Below are 16,095 nucleotides of genomic sequence, written 5' to 3'. Positions count from 1 at the left end.
ATTGAACCTTGGCATGCATTTTGCCTTAAGGGTTTCTTTTTTGACCTTGTTCTTTTCTTTAGTTTGACCTTCTCCACTCTTCCGGACCCTATACTATATGTTCTGTTTCTTCTTGATTTGCACTCCCTCGCTCTTAACCATCAAAGTGTTGACACATCCCTTTCAACTGCAGCGTCCTCATAAGTCATTCCCTTTTCCCCCTCTGCCTCTCCTATCTCTCTTGGTTCTCGGGAGGAGACGCCGAGTGTGTCTTAGAGGGATCAATCCCCAGACAACTACATCACTGCCTCTCTTCTTCTTATCTTTTTTCCTCTCTCCTTTCTTTCTCCTCCATCCGTCTCATCCGACTTTTATTGTGAGTGGTTTGATGTCGGCGCACATCTTTTCGAGGCTTCATTCCTGCAGGCTGCTCTTTGATTGTTGGACTGTGGCATATTGCTGTGGAAACCTTTTTAAATTGCCAAATCAGCCTCTTTTTTAATATGTAAAAATATTTACTTGCTGTTAATCTATGATAAAGATCAAGCATGAGAAATGCATTATAAATGGTCTGAAATGTACAGGTAACAAAGGGACGGCATGCTGCACATGAATAATTATGTATTTATTTAACTGATAATAATATCTCCATGTTCCCATTGTCATCCTTCAATTCTTAATAGCCATTTTCACTGGTCAGTGGTTAATGTTTTCATTTAAGTTACTTGTAGTATTGTTGTGCTTGACAGAAATTAATAAAAGGTGAGAGAGAGTGAGAGCCATAACAATGTGTAAGTGTCCCCTGTAACCAGTACACCTGCTCCGGTGGTTAAAGCCACACACAACATCACATCATCAGTCAGCATGCACCTGTTCTTACACACGTACACACACACACACACACACACACACACACACACACACAGCGAGTGGTGGCAGCTAGGCGACGTCTAGGCCATGTAGGGTCAGTCATTAATAAAGTGCACCAGATGGTTTGTCTGGAACACAACTGTGTTGAATAGCCACAGGAGGGATGGATGGAGAGCTAGATAGAGTAGGATGCAGAGATGGAAGGAGGCCAGAGAGAGAGAGAGAGAGAGAGAGAGAAAATGTAAGGAAAAGCTAAAAAGGAAATGGATGGAGGAAATAAATTGATACAAAAAGGAACAACAACAGGGATATGTCTATTGTGTGAACTGAAGGGGCACCATCTCTTTGTGAAGTTTGCTTGGCTACTGTGAGTGCTCGTCTACTAAATGGTGGCAGCTTTAGGTTATGAGGAAGTACACTTTTTGGATGTGGTGAAGCTTTGGAGCAAATATAAACCTTTTCTAACTAGTGTGGTATGTACAGCACACGTGACCTTTGCCAGCACCACTCTTTACAGTCAGCGAAGCACATTCTCAGAACCACTTAGCAAACCGTGCCGAACCATACTGTGCTGCTCAGTGGAAACGTGACATTAGTGTTCCCAAGTTCCGCCACATGCAGTCCCTTGTTATTTGAGCACTAAAGTATCCACAATGCAAATTCTTCCTACGTATTGTGTGAAAGCGAGACAATAAAACATACTATTTAAGTAAGTACTAATATTCAATCTTCTAAAAATGATATATCCTACCTGGACAAAAACACATATTTGAATAGAAAACCAAGTCTTGGTAAATCAGTAAGTGAAGCATAGAAAAAACACATAGAGCTGGACAGGGTCCTGCTGTGATGTGGTCCAGGTGTTTTGAGGTATCTGTAGGTCTAACTGATTACCTATTGTAATAGATGATATATGAGAGAATGCAGGGTATAGCGGAGGGCAGAGGCAGATGGAAAGAATAGGAGACCACAGGGATGGAGGGAGAGAAGGGAGCATGTTGAGAATAAAGGGATGCGAAATGCTATTAGCTTGGATCTCCATAATCATCCCCAGGTGACTAGAACTTAGCCTTGATAAATGGACTTGCTGTGTGTGTGTGTGTGTGTGTGTGTGTGTGTGTGTGTGTGTGTGTGTGTGTGTGTGTGTGTGTGTGTGTGTGTGTGTGTGTGTGTGTGTGTGTGTGTGTGTGTGTGTGTGTGTGTTTGGGGATGCCTATTGGTATGCAAGGAATAGTTGGACATGAGCAGCTGCTGAAGAAAGAGAGAGAGTGAAGTGATAGAGTGGGAGATTAGCTATTCTAGTGGGACAGTGTTTTTAATTTCCCTAGGCTGTGATTGGTTAAGAACTCCATTACCCACAAGACACTAGCGAGGCAGCTGTCAAAGTGAAACAGCTGGCCAGCCACTAGTAGCTCCGTCTCCTAGCTTCACTATCATTTATCTACACATGGACATACTCTCTCACACACATGCACACATGCTTTTTCCCTTCTCTGTTGCAGATGTAGACACTTACTCTCGTACACTCATATCAGGGGAGATAATAACACGTACCTTAAAGCAGTCAACTGGGTATTAAGGTTGAGGTAAATGGTTAAGCTATTGTCTGGGGCCAGGAAGGCCTGAACTTGATTAATGAGGACCGGACATAGTCTACTAAAAATGGATGGGATAACACATTGCATTTTAATGATCCCAGTTTTTGCTTGCCACATTGAAATGCATGTTTTTATTATTTTTTTGGCTGAATAGGTCATCAGAATGCTGTCCAGTCTAGAGTTGTAGCTAGTGTTCTGCAAGGTGCAAAATACTGTAAAAGGATCTCGAGGAGGTCTGATTATAAAAATGTGTTGATTTAATGAAAGAAAATCTTAACTTATTAAGGTGGGAGTTAATTGATGCTGCAGACATGTAATAATAGGGATCAAGGCATGACTAGATATAATTAATTAAATAATTTATTTTTAAGATATTTAAAATGACAGTTTTAAAACGTTAAGGCAGGCAATTAGAGCATATGTCCACAATGTGTTGATGAATGGACATTTACATGTTTTAAAGCTGTACTGTATCACTGTCTCAGAAGACAAAAAAGTACTTCTTCTAACAGCTTCATATCGCACATTTGTTGATGATTTTAGCCACTAAATATTACTTGTTTAATAGCCTGATTATGGGTCTCAATGTCATGATTAAATCACTGAAAGTTTGTCGTCTCCTCTCATACAAAATGAAAAGCAGCTGTAAGGCATTTCATCCATGTCGATTGCGATATAATCATATTTCATGAGCTTGAACGTGACTTGGGAAGCAAAATCAAGTATTATGTCTTTCTCTCTCTCTCTGTTAATAATTTAAAGTATACATGCCTTGCCTTACATACACACAAAACATGCTGAAAACCTGACACGAGTCAACATTGCTGGAAGATACTATGTGTAATGACCTCTGTGACGTCCCTCGTTGTGATGCTTTAGGAAGTGTTAATCCTTCGCACACGCAATACCATAACCACATACAGACAATGCCTAAAAGGTTTCTCTTGGAGTGATATACCACACACACACATGCCGGGGGTGTAGGTTCTATAGCACTAACATCTGTCAGTCATTAGGGAAAGACAAACAGGCACATACTGGTGAACCAGAAGCGCATACAGCAGAGACTTTGGCAAGATCACTGTTACCTTGCCCCGCAACACACTCGGGCATGCTGACATACATGTACTTGCTCATATAGACACAAAGAGAACCCCCCCAGGCGCACATACACACATGCCTCATGTCAGGGAGTCACACATTAAGCACTCTCTGAAGTACACAGACCTTCAAATAAGAGCAGGACCGTGCTGGATGTGTTCGGGTGCACATAGATAAAATACTGTCCTACAAAAAGCCGCGCTTTACACATGAGAGTGTGTTTTTGACTTGAGAGAATTCATAAATGAAGAGTGTGCAGCTACAACATGCACAAATGCTTAAACATACACACACTAGTCTACAATTTCAGTTTGAACTAACTTCAATCACTAAAGTGCATGCGTCGTTGTATGTTTATTTGTTGTGTTTTTGGTCTTAGTTGATGGTAATATAAAAAAATACAATCAAGAAGCTGCTGTTCTTACCTTATTTTCTTAAATATTGAATCTATTCAGGTAGTGTAAATTAAGCTCAAAAAATCTCAGCATCAAGAAATCACATAGCCTATCTTGCTTTGAGCTCCACAGCATTGTCCAGATATCTCTATTTTACATAAACTAATTTTGTGTGGAACAGCAGTGTTTTTATGAAGCAGTTTAAGTGTGTTGTTTGTTAGTGGGCAGCAGAGTGTGTGCTCCTGTCAAAGTGCTCCTGCATGTGTTTTGGAGTCTGTGTATGAGTACAAGTGTATACATCCATGTAATGTCACTTCCCGTTACACACAGCATCCGTCTCTGGCGGCAACAACAGATGGACGTAGTTGTAACAACCATCGTTCATCATCGCCATGGTGACAGGTCCACACACACACACACACACACTCACACTCACAGTGGCTTTTCATGCTGGGTTTCCACTTACACAACCATAATGGCATGCTACATTATAGTTTTTCCCAATCATTTAATCACGTTTCCGGAGACCATAGCTCAATTTGTCAAAACTCGAAACACAGGAACTGAATAGAGTTAACTATTTTGTCGAGACGGACACATTAGTGTGCAGCACACTAATACATTTCTTAGAATGTATTAAAGATAAAATGAAATAGTAAATGTGACACTGACTTGCTGGGAGATTGCTGCATGACTACCAATGGCCCAATGGCATTAACAAGGTGGTCTTTGATTAACTTAATGCTGCATACTTTTTGTTACAGATTTCAGGTCAGTATTAGAATGTGGCTGTTGTATTTCCTCTATGACATTTGTTTTTGTGTTCCAATCAGGTAGACTTAGTTTTAATCAGGCAGGCATGAAAAGAAAAAGGGGTATCGACACATTTTTTGTTTGGTCTTGTCAGAGACGTGATGGAAAGAAAAGGCATCAAAGCAATTATTTGTATCCAGTAAACCACTGCAATGCAGCTTGACAAATTAAGGCACAATGAAAGCAAATGCAGGGCAGAGTTAAGTTCAGTCTGGCTACTGATTAGTTCCACAGGTGCATCTTGAGGTGTGTTTTTTTGCTCAAGGGCACCCCGCCAGCAGCTGTTGTGGGATAATGAGAGCATCTCTCATTCACTTCCCCTTAGTCAGCCTTTTCAACACTGTTCTAGGGATTTAAAGGATCTTATGTTTACAAATGCCCACCTCCCAGTCTTGGTCCACTTTGAGTGTACAGCATGTGGGAATGTGAGTCAGTGTGTGAGGCTATGTTGCTGTTTGGTTTTGTAGGGATGTGTACAGGGTGTGTGTGTGTGTGTGTGTGCAGGGTGTGTGTGTGTGTGTGTGTGTGTGTGTGTGTGTGTGTGTGTGTGTGTGTGTGTGTGTGTGTGTGTGTGTTATTGAACTGGTTAAAATCTGTTGGGAGCTCATTGGGTGTTGAGAAATCCTTACCTGCAGTAACATCTGTCTTACTGTTCCACACATACACACAGCTGAGCGTCAGCGAAAAGGGGCTGATGAACGGATGGAAGGAGGAGAGAGTATGGTGTTGAGGAGAAATGATGAGAGAATTGCTCTCACCTAAGGTGCTCCAGGCAGAGAGAGAGAGGGGGAGAGAGAGATTGTGGGGGGATGGACTGACAAGGGGGAGGATGAGTGAGAGAGTGGAGAAAAGAATGATTAGTATGAGTATTCCCTCACTGGAGGAAAACACAGGAAGCGAGGGAGAGGTAGAGCACCATGGGATATGTTTAAAGGCATAGCAGAAAGAAGAGAAGAGAGGATTTTGAGTTTTCTGGAGAGCCCTTTGGCGGGGAGAGAGCAAGAGGGAATCTGGTGAAAACAAGAATGAGAGGATAGGGCCAATGATTACAGGATTGTATGGATCGCAAGAGCCCTGGGTGAACACAGAATGAGTAAGAGAGATGTGTAGAAATGGAGCGTAGAGAAAGATGGGGGAATGTATACACACACACACACATGGAAGGACTTGAGTGTTGGGGTAAGGGGTGATGAGAGCTGCACTGATGAAAGGATATAGGCCTCACTAGAGACGGAGAATGACAAAGTCAAGGCAGTAGTTGGCAGAGGAATACAATCACTGTTTCACCTTCCTTCCCTCAACTTTACTGCATTTACTCTCCTTGCTACATCTTCTCTTTCCCACTGCTCCGTTCACTTTGTTTGACCGTTCTTTCCACTCTTCCCATCTACGGACATTAGCAAAGCCTGTCTATGCACCTGTGATTTCTTGCTAACTTTTGAAACAATGTCCATCCGTTTCAACCCTTACCATGCTTTACTGTACATGATCATATATTTTCGACCCCTTCAGATACATTTGTCTGTCATGCTATAATGATGCAACTATAAGGCTTTCTGCTCCATATGTGCAGAGCTAGCCTAAAGACATTGAATTCAGCCCCAAACATACTGTTAAAAAAAGAAAGAAAGATGAGGAGACAGCATGGCAATGCACGCACACTCCCTTTAGCTACAGTAGCGTATACATATATCCTTCCCCCCCCCTTAGCCAGACATGGCCTAATCAGTGAGCTAATTAGCACACTTTGTAACTGCATCGGCCTCGTGTAACTGATTGCATTAACAACTGCCACACATCAAACAATCATGTCTCACGCTTGTGCATCTCATTACACAGTAAGGACATGCAAGGTTAAGACCAGACTTTGAGCCGGAATAAAATTAGAAAAAATAAAGAAAATTCTGCCACAGCTGATGGGCAAATACATTTGTTTTATTTCTCGTGTTCACTCCATATTTCTATAGATTTAATGAATGACTTTAGGCGATTGCTCTCAGCCATGGCGATTTATTTGCTATTGTTTAAGTGACACAATGAGTTAACACTGTACGGTACGTCCATATTTCTATTTATTTCTATTTGTGAGACAAGCAGAAGAGGATGAGGAAAGTTCCAAGGAACCATATTTTAGATTGCAAATGGTGTAGGGAAAAGTATGGAAAATGAGACATAAATTAAGGCAGAGGTGTTTACAGACAGCGGGATCACCTAGGAATAGGCTTGTATTAAATAATTAATATGAAGTACGTGTTATACATCTTCCCTCCCCTAGCACACCTATGTCACTTAAATGTCTCTTGTTTATATATTGTGTTATATTGTATTTATGATAGTCACTGTTCGTTCATTGTTTATTGTCTTAATGTATGCACCTTATTCACCAAGACAAATTCCTTGTTGGTGTAAAACCCTTCTTGGCAATAAAATCCTTTCTGATTCTGATTCTGATTAGATGAAATGGTTTAAGTCTAAATTTACTCCACTTTATACAATTAAATCTAAATTGAGTGATAACCTAGCCCCATCTTTTTTTTTTTTTTTTTTTTTTTTTTTGCATCGGTCTTCCTGGCTGTATTATGCATGCAATATAATAGTTTTTATCTTTTTTTATTGTCTACAGAAGAAGCAGAGGACTAAGGAGCTTTCGCAACTCTTCCACTCTTACAACCCTTATGACCACGAGGTAAGACAACATTCAGTGTTTTCCCCCAATCACTTACTCACTTTTCTGTATCTTGTTTATTGGTTTGTTTCAGTGTTGCCCTTTTTAAAATAGGCCGGTCTTTCATTTTTATTTTTTTCTTTGCAATGCAGTTCATTATTTTATTTTAGATGATCAACCTCATCCACCTCTAGACCAGAAGCATTCACTTGACATTTAGAGTAGTTTGAGGTCACTATCATCATATTTGTCTTTATGGCGGTGATGAGTGTATCTCCTCAACATGGACACCTCTTGTCAGCAATCTAATGGATGAGGACAGCTCAAGTGTTTGTTGCTGATTACATTGTGATGTGTTTGTGTGTGTGTGTGTGTGTGTGTGTGTGTGTGTGTGTGTGTTTGAGAGAGAGAGAAAGAGAGATTCTTTAGTCAGAGATAAATATCCAAATGTGTGCGTTTATATTCCAATATCATTGTATCTGCTTATACATTATGCGGTTAACATTTGAGAGCAGGCTTAAGCGGCCTCTCTTCAAGAACACTTATGCTGATGATTATGACCCTTGTGACGACAGTGTGCATGTGTGAGTGCGAATGTGTGTGGCGCTCTACATTTTCTTGCTGTCTTGAATAACATTTATTACATAACATTGTGCCATAATTTCTAGAGTTTATTTGTTAGCCTGAATATGATTTCATTGTGATTATTGATAGGGGTGGAACTCTGTACAAGCCCATTGGGCTTCGTTCCCTCCTTGCACCATTAATTGTTAATGTGTGCTAAATAAATAAACTAAACTAAATTATATAAGACCATCATTGGTTCTTGTGTGTGGGGCTACAGCCAGCTAAATATATTTATAAATAATATAAATGTTGTTATCAAAGGAATCGATGGAAAATCAGATTTCCATGCCCAATGTCTGAAGGAGTGTTATGAAAATGTCTTGCCTGCCATGACAAGGAATAAAGCAAAATAGTGCTTTAGCTTGGCCATGTTTTTTTTAACCTCTGGAGGAGTTTGTGCCCATTGTGCTGTTGTGATATGTTACACACTAATTAAAAGAATATAAGTGAGATCACGTTTTCAATGTGCCAGGCATGGATCTTTGCCTCCCACACACTGAGGCACACACACACACACACACAAGCTCGTCAATATAAGTCATTGTGGAACGCACATGCATCGAAGTGAGCGCATTAACACACACTCAACGCAAAAAGGGAATGTGAATTGGATAAAGTTAGCAAATGATATCTTCAAAGTGCATTAACGAGTTTGCATCTAAATGAGATACTTAGTATTTGTGAACATGCTTTGTCCTCAAGTATGATGCCTGGAGGGAATTGTGACAGTTTAGTGTACCATAATGAGACTGCTATGCTCCGCTTCTCCAGCTCACAAATATCTAGTTTATTTTATTTGTTCTTTATACTCCCTTTTTTATGCAGTAAAGCAACTTTCTTGATAATAGCCATGTTGAAATATAGATTAAACATTACACTGAAATGGCACAGATAAACACATATGCGGTGCTCTGATGTGCAACATTTCTTACTACTAGATACCGTCATTTAAAAAAAAATCCCTAGCAGAGTAATACTGACTTACTCTTACTGATAACCTTTCCTATTTATTTTGTGGATAAAGTTTGTCAGCAGTAATCCCTTGCTCTAATATGATATCTGATAGTCATCGTACGTAAATATATGGAACATGTCAAGTGAGTTTCTTGTAAATCCTCCATGCGCCTCAACTTCCAGCCATGTTCCTGTAGGTCATATTACTTTCCCACAGATGGTATAGATGTGCAAATAAATGCTCCTGCATTACAAAGCCAGATAGCCGTGAGATATGATTTAATGATAATAAATCTAATGTCAAGCATGCTTCCTCGCTGATAAACCACTGTTCTGCCTGTCCTCGCCCCGTGTCCCTACACCGTGGAGATGTTGAGGCGAATCAGCCTGTATTAAGCCTACATAGCCGTTAGATAGAAAATAATGAAGTCTGATAATGTCCCTGATTTATACATTACATTCCCTTGGGTGTCTGGCCTTTCAGCTTCCGGTTTATGTAAGGATATAATCTGTTTACCAACACTATATATATAGTGTATATATATATATACACAGTATATATATATATATACAGTATATATTATATGTATGTGTGTGGGTGGGTGACATTGTTGTTAATTTGCATCCTCCTATAGGTATGAAAAGGTCATTAATAAATAAAGACTGAGTCAGGGTGGGGGTATTGGGGTTAGTAAGGCTCTATTGCTACATACCTCCAGGCTACCACCCAAATGAAACAATCATTTGAAATGATCTAATTGAGTTTTCTTTTCTTGGTATCATCCTTGTTTCATAATATCCTGATGCTAGCTCTGAATCATTATGTTGAAAATGGATATGGAACATACACAAACAAAATGCTGCTGCCAGTGAAAATACATTTGCTTTCTTTTTCTATTGCAATTCTTTATTTATTTATTTTCTTCTTTTTATATATTTTTTATTTCACTTTGCTTATAAACAGCAATGTAAATGTTTTCTGGTGTGTGTTCATTTACGTGTAGAAAATTGTAGTCATCTGGTGTGTGTGTGTGTGTGTGTGTGTGTGTGTGTGTGTTCAAGAGACAGAAATATGTTTGTGTGTGTGTCTGTGTAAGTGTGTGTTTGTGATGATTAATGTGAAATATCATATAGCCAGATGGTGCTGAACAAGGCCCATCCATCAGCAATGAAAAGACCAGTGGGCAGAAAGCTGGCGGAGTACTTTGTCTGGGGCCAATGCCCTGCACTGGAGTGGACACACACGCACACACACTACACAAACACACACACTACACAAACACATCGACTCTTTAGGTTTTCGATGTGTAACCCACTGAGCATTGCTAGAGCCTTGTGTTTTGTTTTGGAATATGGGTTCTTGCTTTCTATTCTATTTTTGGTCCCACATGAGTGTTTCCTCAGCCTTGAAATAAGTCTGGTATAGATTTGACACGTACACCTCTTTAACCAATGTTGTTCTTTAGAAAAAGTGTAAGGGTAAACTATTGACATTTGCTATCATTCTAATGCATGGGATGCCTTCATATGAGTGTTTGAGTACAGAAACATTGACATGGGCTATATTGGTAACCAGTGTCAAAAATGAACAACATGTCTTGATGAACATTGTATTTGAATCACAATTTAAAACTAACCAATTTTATTAACATACTTAAAACAGTTTACTGGTTATGCCTTTTTTCAAATGAAGTAAAGCGACTTTACTCTCTCTCTAGAGCACATGTGTCTGGCCCGCGACACGTTTTGATCTGGCCCGCGAATCAATTCGGCCGATTTGAATCAATTCTGATTTAAAAAAAAAAAAAAAAACATTTTATTTTTATTTATTTTTTTATTCTTCATGGAGCCTGTGCCATATCCGCACGTCGCATACACTCCCAACTGTTAGGAAACTTAGGTGGCTTACAGCTAGGAATGTCTCCTGAAAGTTCTACAGCTCAGGATTTTAAGCCATGAATTGATGAACTTGCATCTAAGAAGAGCTGTCAGTTTTCTGAGGGCTGTAAATAGGCCAATATATGTGGCCAAATAGCATGCTAATATTGATGATTGATTGTGTCAAGTGTCTAAGGCAGTGGTGTCAAACATCCGGCCCGCGACTTGTAGAGCACACATTTCTGAGCATTTAAAAAAAAAAAAGTAAGTTAAATTAAAATTAAATTAAATTGGGAAAAACAACAAATAACCTCTGTATTTAAAAATAAATCAAAACAGTAGAAGTTGCACTTTTATTTAATTGTATTTTGTACTGTCTGCATGTTTGCACAAAATGTGTCCCTGTACATATAGTAAACAAAATTGGACAACTGTAAGGTCAGTGCCTGTTGTATTTGTGTATTCAAATAAACAGTTGTGTATTTCATTAGTGCGTATTGGCATCTTTGAGCAAAAGCACCTCCTATTCCCATGGCCAGCAGCAACCTTTACTAAGACATGTCCTGGGGGCTACAGAGATCCCATGTGATCCGTGATAATGTAGGTTACATATGTAGGCTGAGTTATAAAGCATATGACTGAAAAACAAAGCTAAAGATTTGGATTTGACATATGTACGTTATTTTGCCATTATTTTACTGGTCCGGCCCACTTGAGATCAGAGTATATGTGGCCCTCGAACCAAAATGAGTTTGACACCCCTGCTCTAGAGGCTTATTTCTCTCACCTAATGGGATATTTTGGGCATGTGTGCTCACATTACAAGTTATTATTTTTATCTGCAATGTAATGTAGTAAGAATGGCCTACTGGTCTTGCTATTCTTTGTCTAGAGTGACCACAATTTTCCTTTTCCAAATGTGTGCATGTGTGGAGATATACAAAGTTTATGACGGCACATGCAGACCTTGCTCCCTTTGCTGCATAACCGTGTCATCAGGTAAAGTTTGACTCCCAGAAGGCTTAGCCCAGGTTCCAGGTTTGGGGGGTTGTGAAGTAGCTGGCATCATGCTTAAGTCATTCTCAGCAAACTGGATGTGTGCGTGAGTGTTCATGCATTGAGCAGTTTCTGGCAGAGCTAATAAAGGGCCCTGCTCCCCTGCCACCCCGCACTGTCATAGTCTCCTGAGAACATGCACACAGACACACACACAGACACTTTCTCTATGCTGTGTTCATGGGCCTGAATGACAGAGGTGACAGTTTCCCCCTGCGGCAATAGAGGAGGGACAAGCTGTCAACATGGCCCGTTGCACCTGCCCAGTCGCACCAGACACACAGTGAGAGAGGGAGAGAGACACAGTGAGGGAGGGAGGGAGAGAGAGAGAGATCCCGATAGAAAACGGGGAGTTGGCAATAGCAAGGGCGTTAGAGGTGGCTAAAAAGCTGAAAGGCTGATATTGAAAGACTTATGAGGAGTTTGATGGCATTTGCCCAGAATAAAACACTTAATCACACTCGATAGACCCCAGTTTGCCTCACAGAAGTTGACATCATTATTTATCATTTGAAGAAAAGAAAAAAAAGGTAATTAGTCTATCAATTCTCTCCATTCCCAACAGATGCAGTTTTTTTTTGTTTTCACATTTCCAGCACGTTACCTAAACTGAACAAGTAGCATTCTGCTCTTTTCCCTTTGGGCAATTTTAATTATTTTTATACTGTATATTTTATTTTAAGCTGCTGTTTATCATTTTGTTAAGAAGAAGCTAACCTCCGTCTTTGTTAAACTTGACATTTGCTTGCCACACTTTTTTTCCTCCTTTGCTGTTAATTAACTTGGCTATTCATGGAAAGAGAATGAGGGAAAGAAAGAGACAGACATAGTATTTGTTATTTCTCTGTAGTTATCTCTCCATCCATCTGTTTGTTTCTGACTGAATGCCATTCTAAAAGCCATTCCTTTTGCTCAGAGTAATAAAGAATAATTATTTAAAATTTGTGAAATCTCTTACAATAAGTCTCCACTTTTGTTACCATTAAGACAGATGATTGTGTTGACATTTTTAATAAATGCAATAACTGTGTTATCTATAATTTGCTCATAAAAATAGACTAAGAAAAATAATTAAAAAAAGAAAAATTAAATGTTATCATACTGAGAAAAAACACACAATACACTCTCTCACCCACCCAAACACACATTTGAACTCCATCCAGATTGAGGGGCTCCACACACACACACTTTCATCTCCCTTGTTCCATCAGTTAGACAAACAAATAAATGAGACCTCTCTTAAGATATATGTTGGCTGCTGCACACATAGGCGTATGGTGGTGTTCAGGGACTTAATACATTTTCGTCTTGGGACCAAGAGTCCTTCAGGCCTCTAGCCAAATGCATACCCGCTTTTCAGTCAGTATAGTCAATGTATTTGAACACAGTCAGAGCTGTGTATAGGCCATTTCAAAGTGCATGCAGAACAGAAGGAGAGTGGCAAATGCAGTGGACTAGTGTGTGAGTAGCGTCAGGAAAGCTTTGGGCCTAAACTGCAATACAACAAAGACCCAGAGGTCTTTAGAAGCGAGAACATCAACTTTAAGCATGATCTGTAATGATTAAGTATGATCTGTAATGCTAGTCAGCTATCAAAAGCACAGACATTACAACAGGAAGACACGGATAGTAAGAACATTCACTACAACATAAACATAAACTTGGAAGCAACAAGAATAAAGAAGAGCGGGGGTGCCCTCTGCTCAGTTGGTAGGGCAGTCCCCCCCATGGGCCTCGGCCAGCGGCGGACCCGGGTTCGATTCCAGCCCGCGGTCGTTCTCTGCATGTCACTCCCCTCTCTGCCCCATTCCAACTCTCTCTACACTATCAATAAAGCATAAAAATGCCAAAAAAATATCTAAAAAATTAAAAAAATAAATAAAGAAGAGTTATCAAGGTTTCGAGTGAGCTGAAATCCCTTACTAAAATTACTTTTATGGAAAAAATCCCTGGTTTGGCTGTCTCAAAATGTACCATTCAGCTGGTTTACATGGAGGGATAGATATTTAATAGTTTGATAAATGTTATCAAATGTATTCCTTGGACTCATTGAACAACACATTTGGTCTGACGGTTGACTCTGATTTAAACTTTTCATGTGCATTTATTCAGACAGCAGAGCAATGTAGAGAAAATTGTTTTTGATTTTAAAAACGGATTTTAAACAAACTTTAGCAAACTTAAGGTATGCTGAAATACTTCTAATATGTGAGTGTGCTGGGTAATATTGCAGCTCCTGCTTGATCAGAGGCAACACAAATGGCACAAAATGAGATGTGTGTGTGTGTGTGTGTGTGTGTGTGTGTGTGTGTGTGCGTGCGTGCGTGCGTGCGTGCGTGCGTGCGTGCGTGCGTGCGTGCGTGCGTGCGTGCGTGCGTGCGTGCGTGCGTGCGTGCGTGCGTGCGTGCGTGCGTGCGTGCGTGCGTCTACGTGATAGTGTGTAGACTGATTTTCCACCCACATTGTAACGCTGCTTGCCAAGGACATTATTTATTTTCTGCTGCTGTACTAGCCCTGTATACATGCTCTAAATCTGTCAAGGTTACACAACAGGGACTTGCACAACACATACACACATGTATGGTCCCACTAAAGTACAAACACACACGTTTGAGCCTCCATAATAACTTATTCCATTTGGTGACAAACAAACCATTTGCCATTGAAATATTTTCCAGGTTCTTAGTTTTTTTAGATTTATGCGACACCGCCACATTAAAGCTACAGAGTGTGGTAACCTGTAACATTCTTTTCACAAGCCGATCTCATCTCATCTGCTTTATTGTTTACAGATTCCACACACAGACAGCACAGTTGTAGATATCAGCCATATGTAAGTCAAGGGCTTTTCTAATGCACAGTCAACAATACGAAAACCAACAGAGCCCACCCCAGATAATCTGACAGCTAACTGCCACTGATTCTATGCAAGTGTATGTGGACGCTGATGTCGAACCCTGCCCACACTTTTGCAGCAACAAAGCGTTTGAGGCTTTAAAAGGTAGCATTTGGAATTAACATGCTTAACCACCTCTGTATATGCAAAGCTGTCCACTGTGAGAGTAGTTGAAGTGTGGACAATGATATATGATTTGTATATTAAAATGTTGTCAGAGGCGAAAGCTGCCATAGAAGCTTCTCACTTCAAATGAAAAGGAAGCAACTTGTTGTTGTAGATGTACTTTACCTGCTAAGAATAGTTGTATAAGTTAGTTGAATTGGGTAATGGAAATTGTCTGAAACAAAATCTCCTTATGGCTCAGTTTGCTTGCTTTGTTGAAATGAATTTGCTCCGTACTGTAATACATTTTCAAGATTATATCTGCTCTTCCACTCCCCGTCTCTCACTCACACTTTCTTAAAATGACACAGTGTGTGCTGTAATGGCTTGTTGATTGCTTCCATTTGTTGGGCCAAAGGCGTCAGCCTGTGTGTTATTCACACACATGGACACATACAGGTTCACTCTCACACTCGTATGCACACTCACACTCGTATGCACAAACCTGCAGCAGTGGGCCAGAGGAAACCATGGGGTTTGCAGCTACCTCTTTTTAACATCATGCGATGTGACTGACGTCTGAATGGAGAGATGGTGGGTGGGAGGGAGGGAGTGGGTGAGTGGTATGAAGAGAGAGAAAGGGACAGAGAAATGAATGAGAAACGGTATAAGCAAGGGCGTAGGATTATATAGGGACGGTAGGGTCCCGACCCTACCAAAATCCAGCCTCTACTGTGTAGTCCCTACCAATAATACACCCGCTGTCCGTATTGTTTAGGCAATAATTATAGTACACAAAGGGTTAAAAATCAGTCTCTGCTAGAAGTCCCGCCTCTAAACAACTATCGCGCTTTGATTGGCTGTAGCGGTTTCCCGCAAACCTATATTCAACCTGATTGGCCGTCCCCGCTGTCACTCCATCTACTTGTTAAAAAAAAAAAAAGCTACCGGCAACTTGCTAGTCCCAGACAGGAGGAGCAACAGGACGCCTCAGTGCATAGCTAATATCTGCATCTGCGAGTGTAAGTTCTGCCTTCGGTCACGTCAGCGAGACGGATTTTAATATCAGCGATGTCATTTGCAGTAACACTTATAATTGTGTGTGTTTTATGCTTGTGCGTGTGCGCGCGCGCTGTGCGTGCGTGCGTGTGTGTGTTT

The 16,095-nt window shown here is 40.4% G+C and overlaps 1 protein-coding gene across 1 annotated transcript in view; it reads left to right on the top strand.

The window, feature by feature from the left end:
• The window catches only part of cdkal1 (CDK5 regulatory subunit associated protein 1-like 1), a 239,447-nt gene that overhangs the window by 177,992 nt on the left and 45,360 nt on the right, over nt 1-16,095 (top strand). Inside the window, exon 12 of the mRNA XM_080040162.1 lies at nt 7,380-7,442. Within this exon, the coding sequence (XP_079896288.1) occupies nt 7,380-7,442 (63 nt within the window). The remainder of the gene's footprint in view (nt 1-7,379; nt 7,443-16,095) is intronic.

This window comes from Ammodytes marinus (assembly GCF_949987685.1).
Source record: "Ammodytes marinus genome assembly, chromosome: 13".
Lineage (NCBI taxonomy): Eukaryota > Metazoa > Chordata > Actinopteri > Uranoscopiformes > Ammodytidae > Ammodytes > Ammodytes marinus.
The sequence above is the reverse complement of the archived record's forward strand: the minus strand, read 5'-3'. Positions and strand labels throughout refer to the sequence as shown.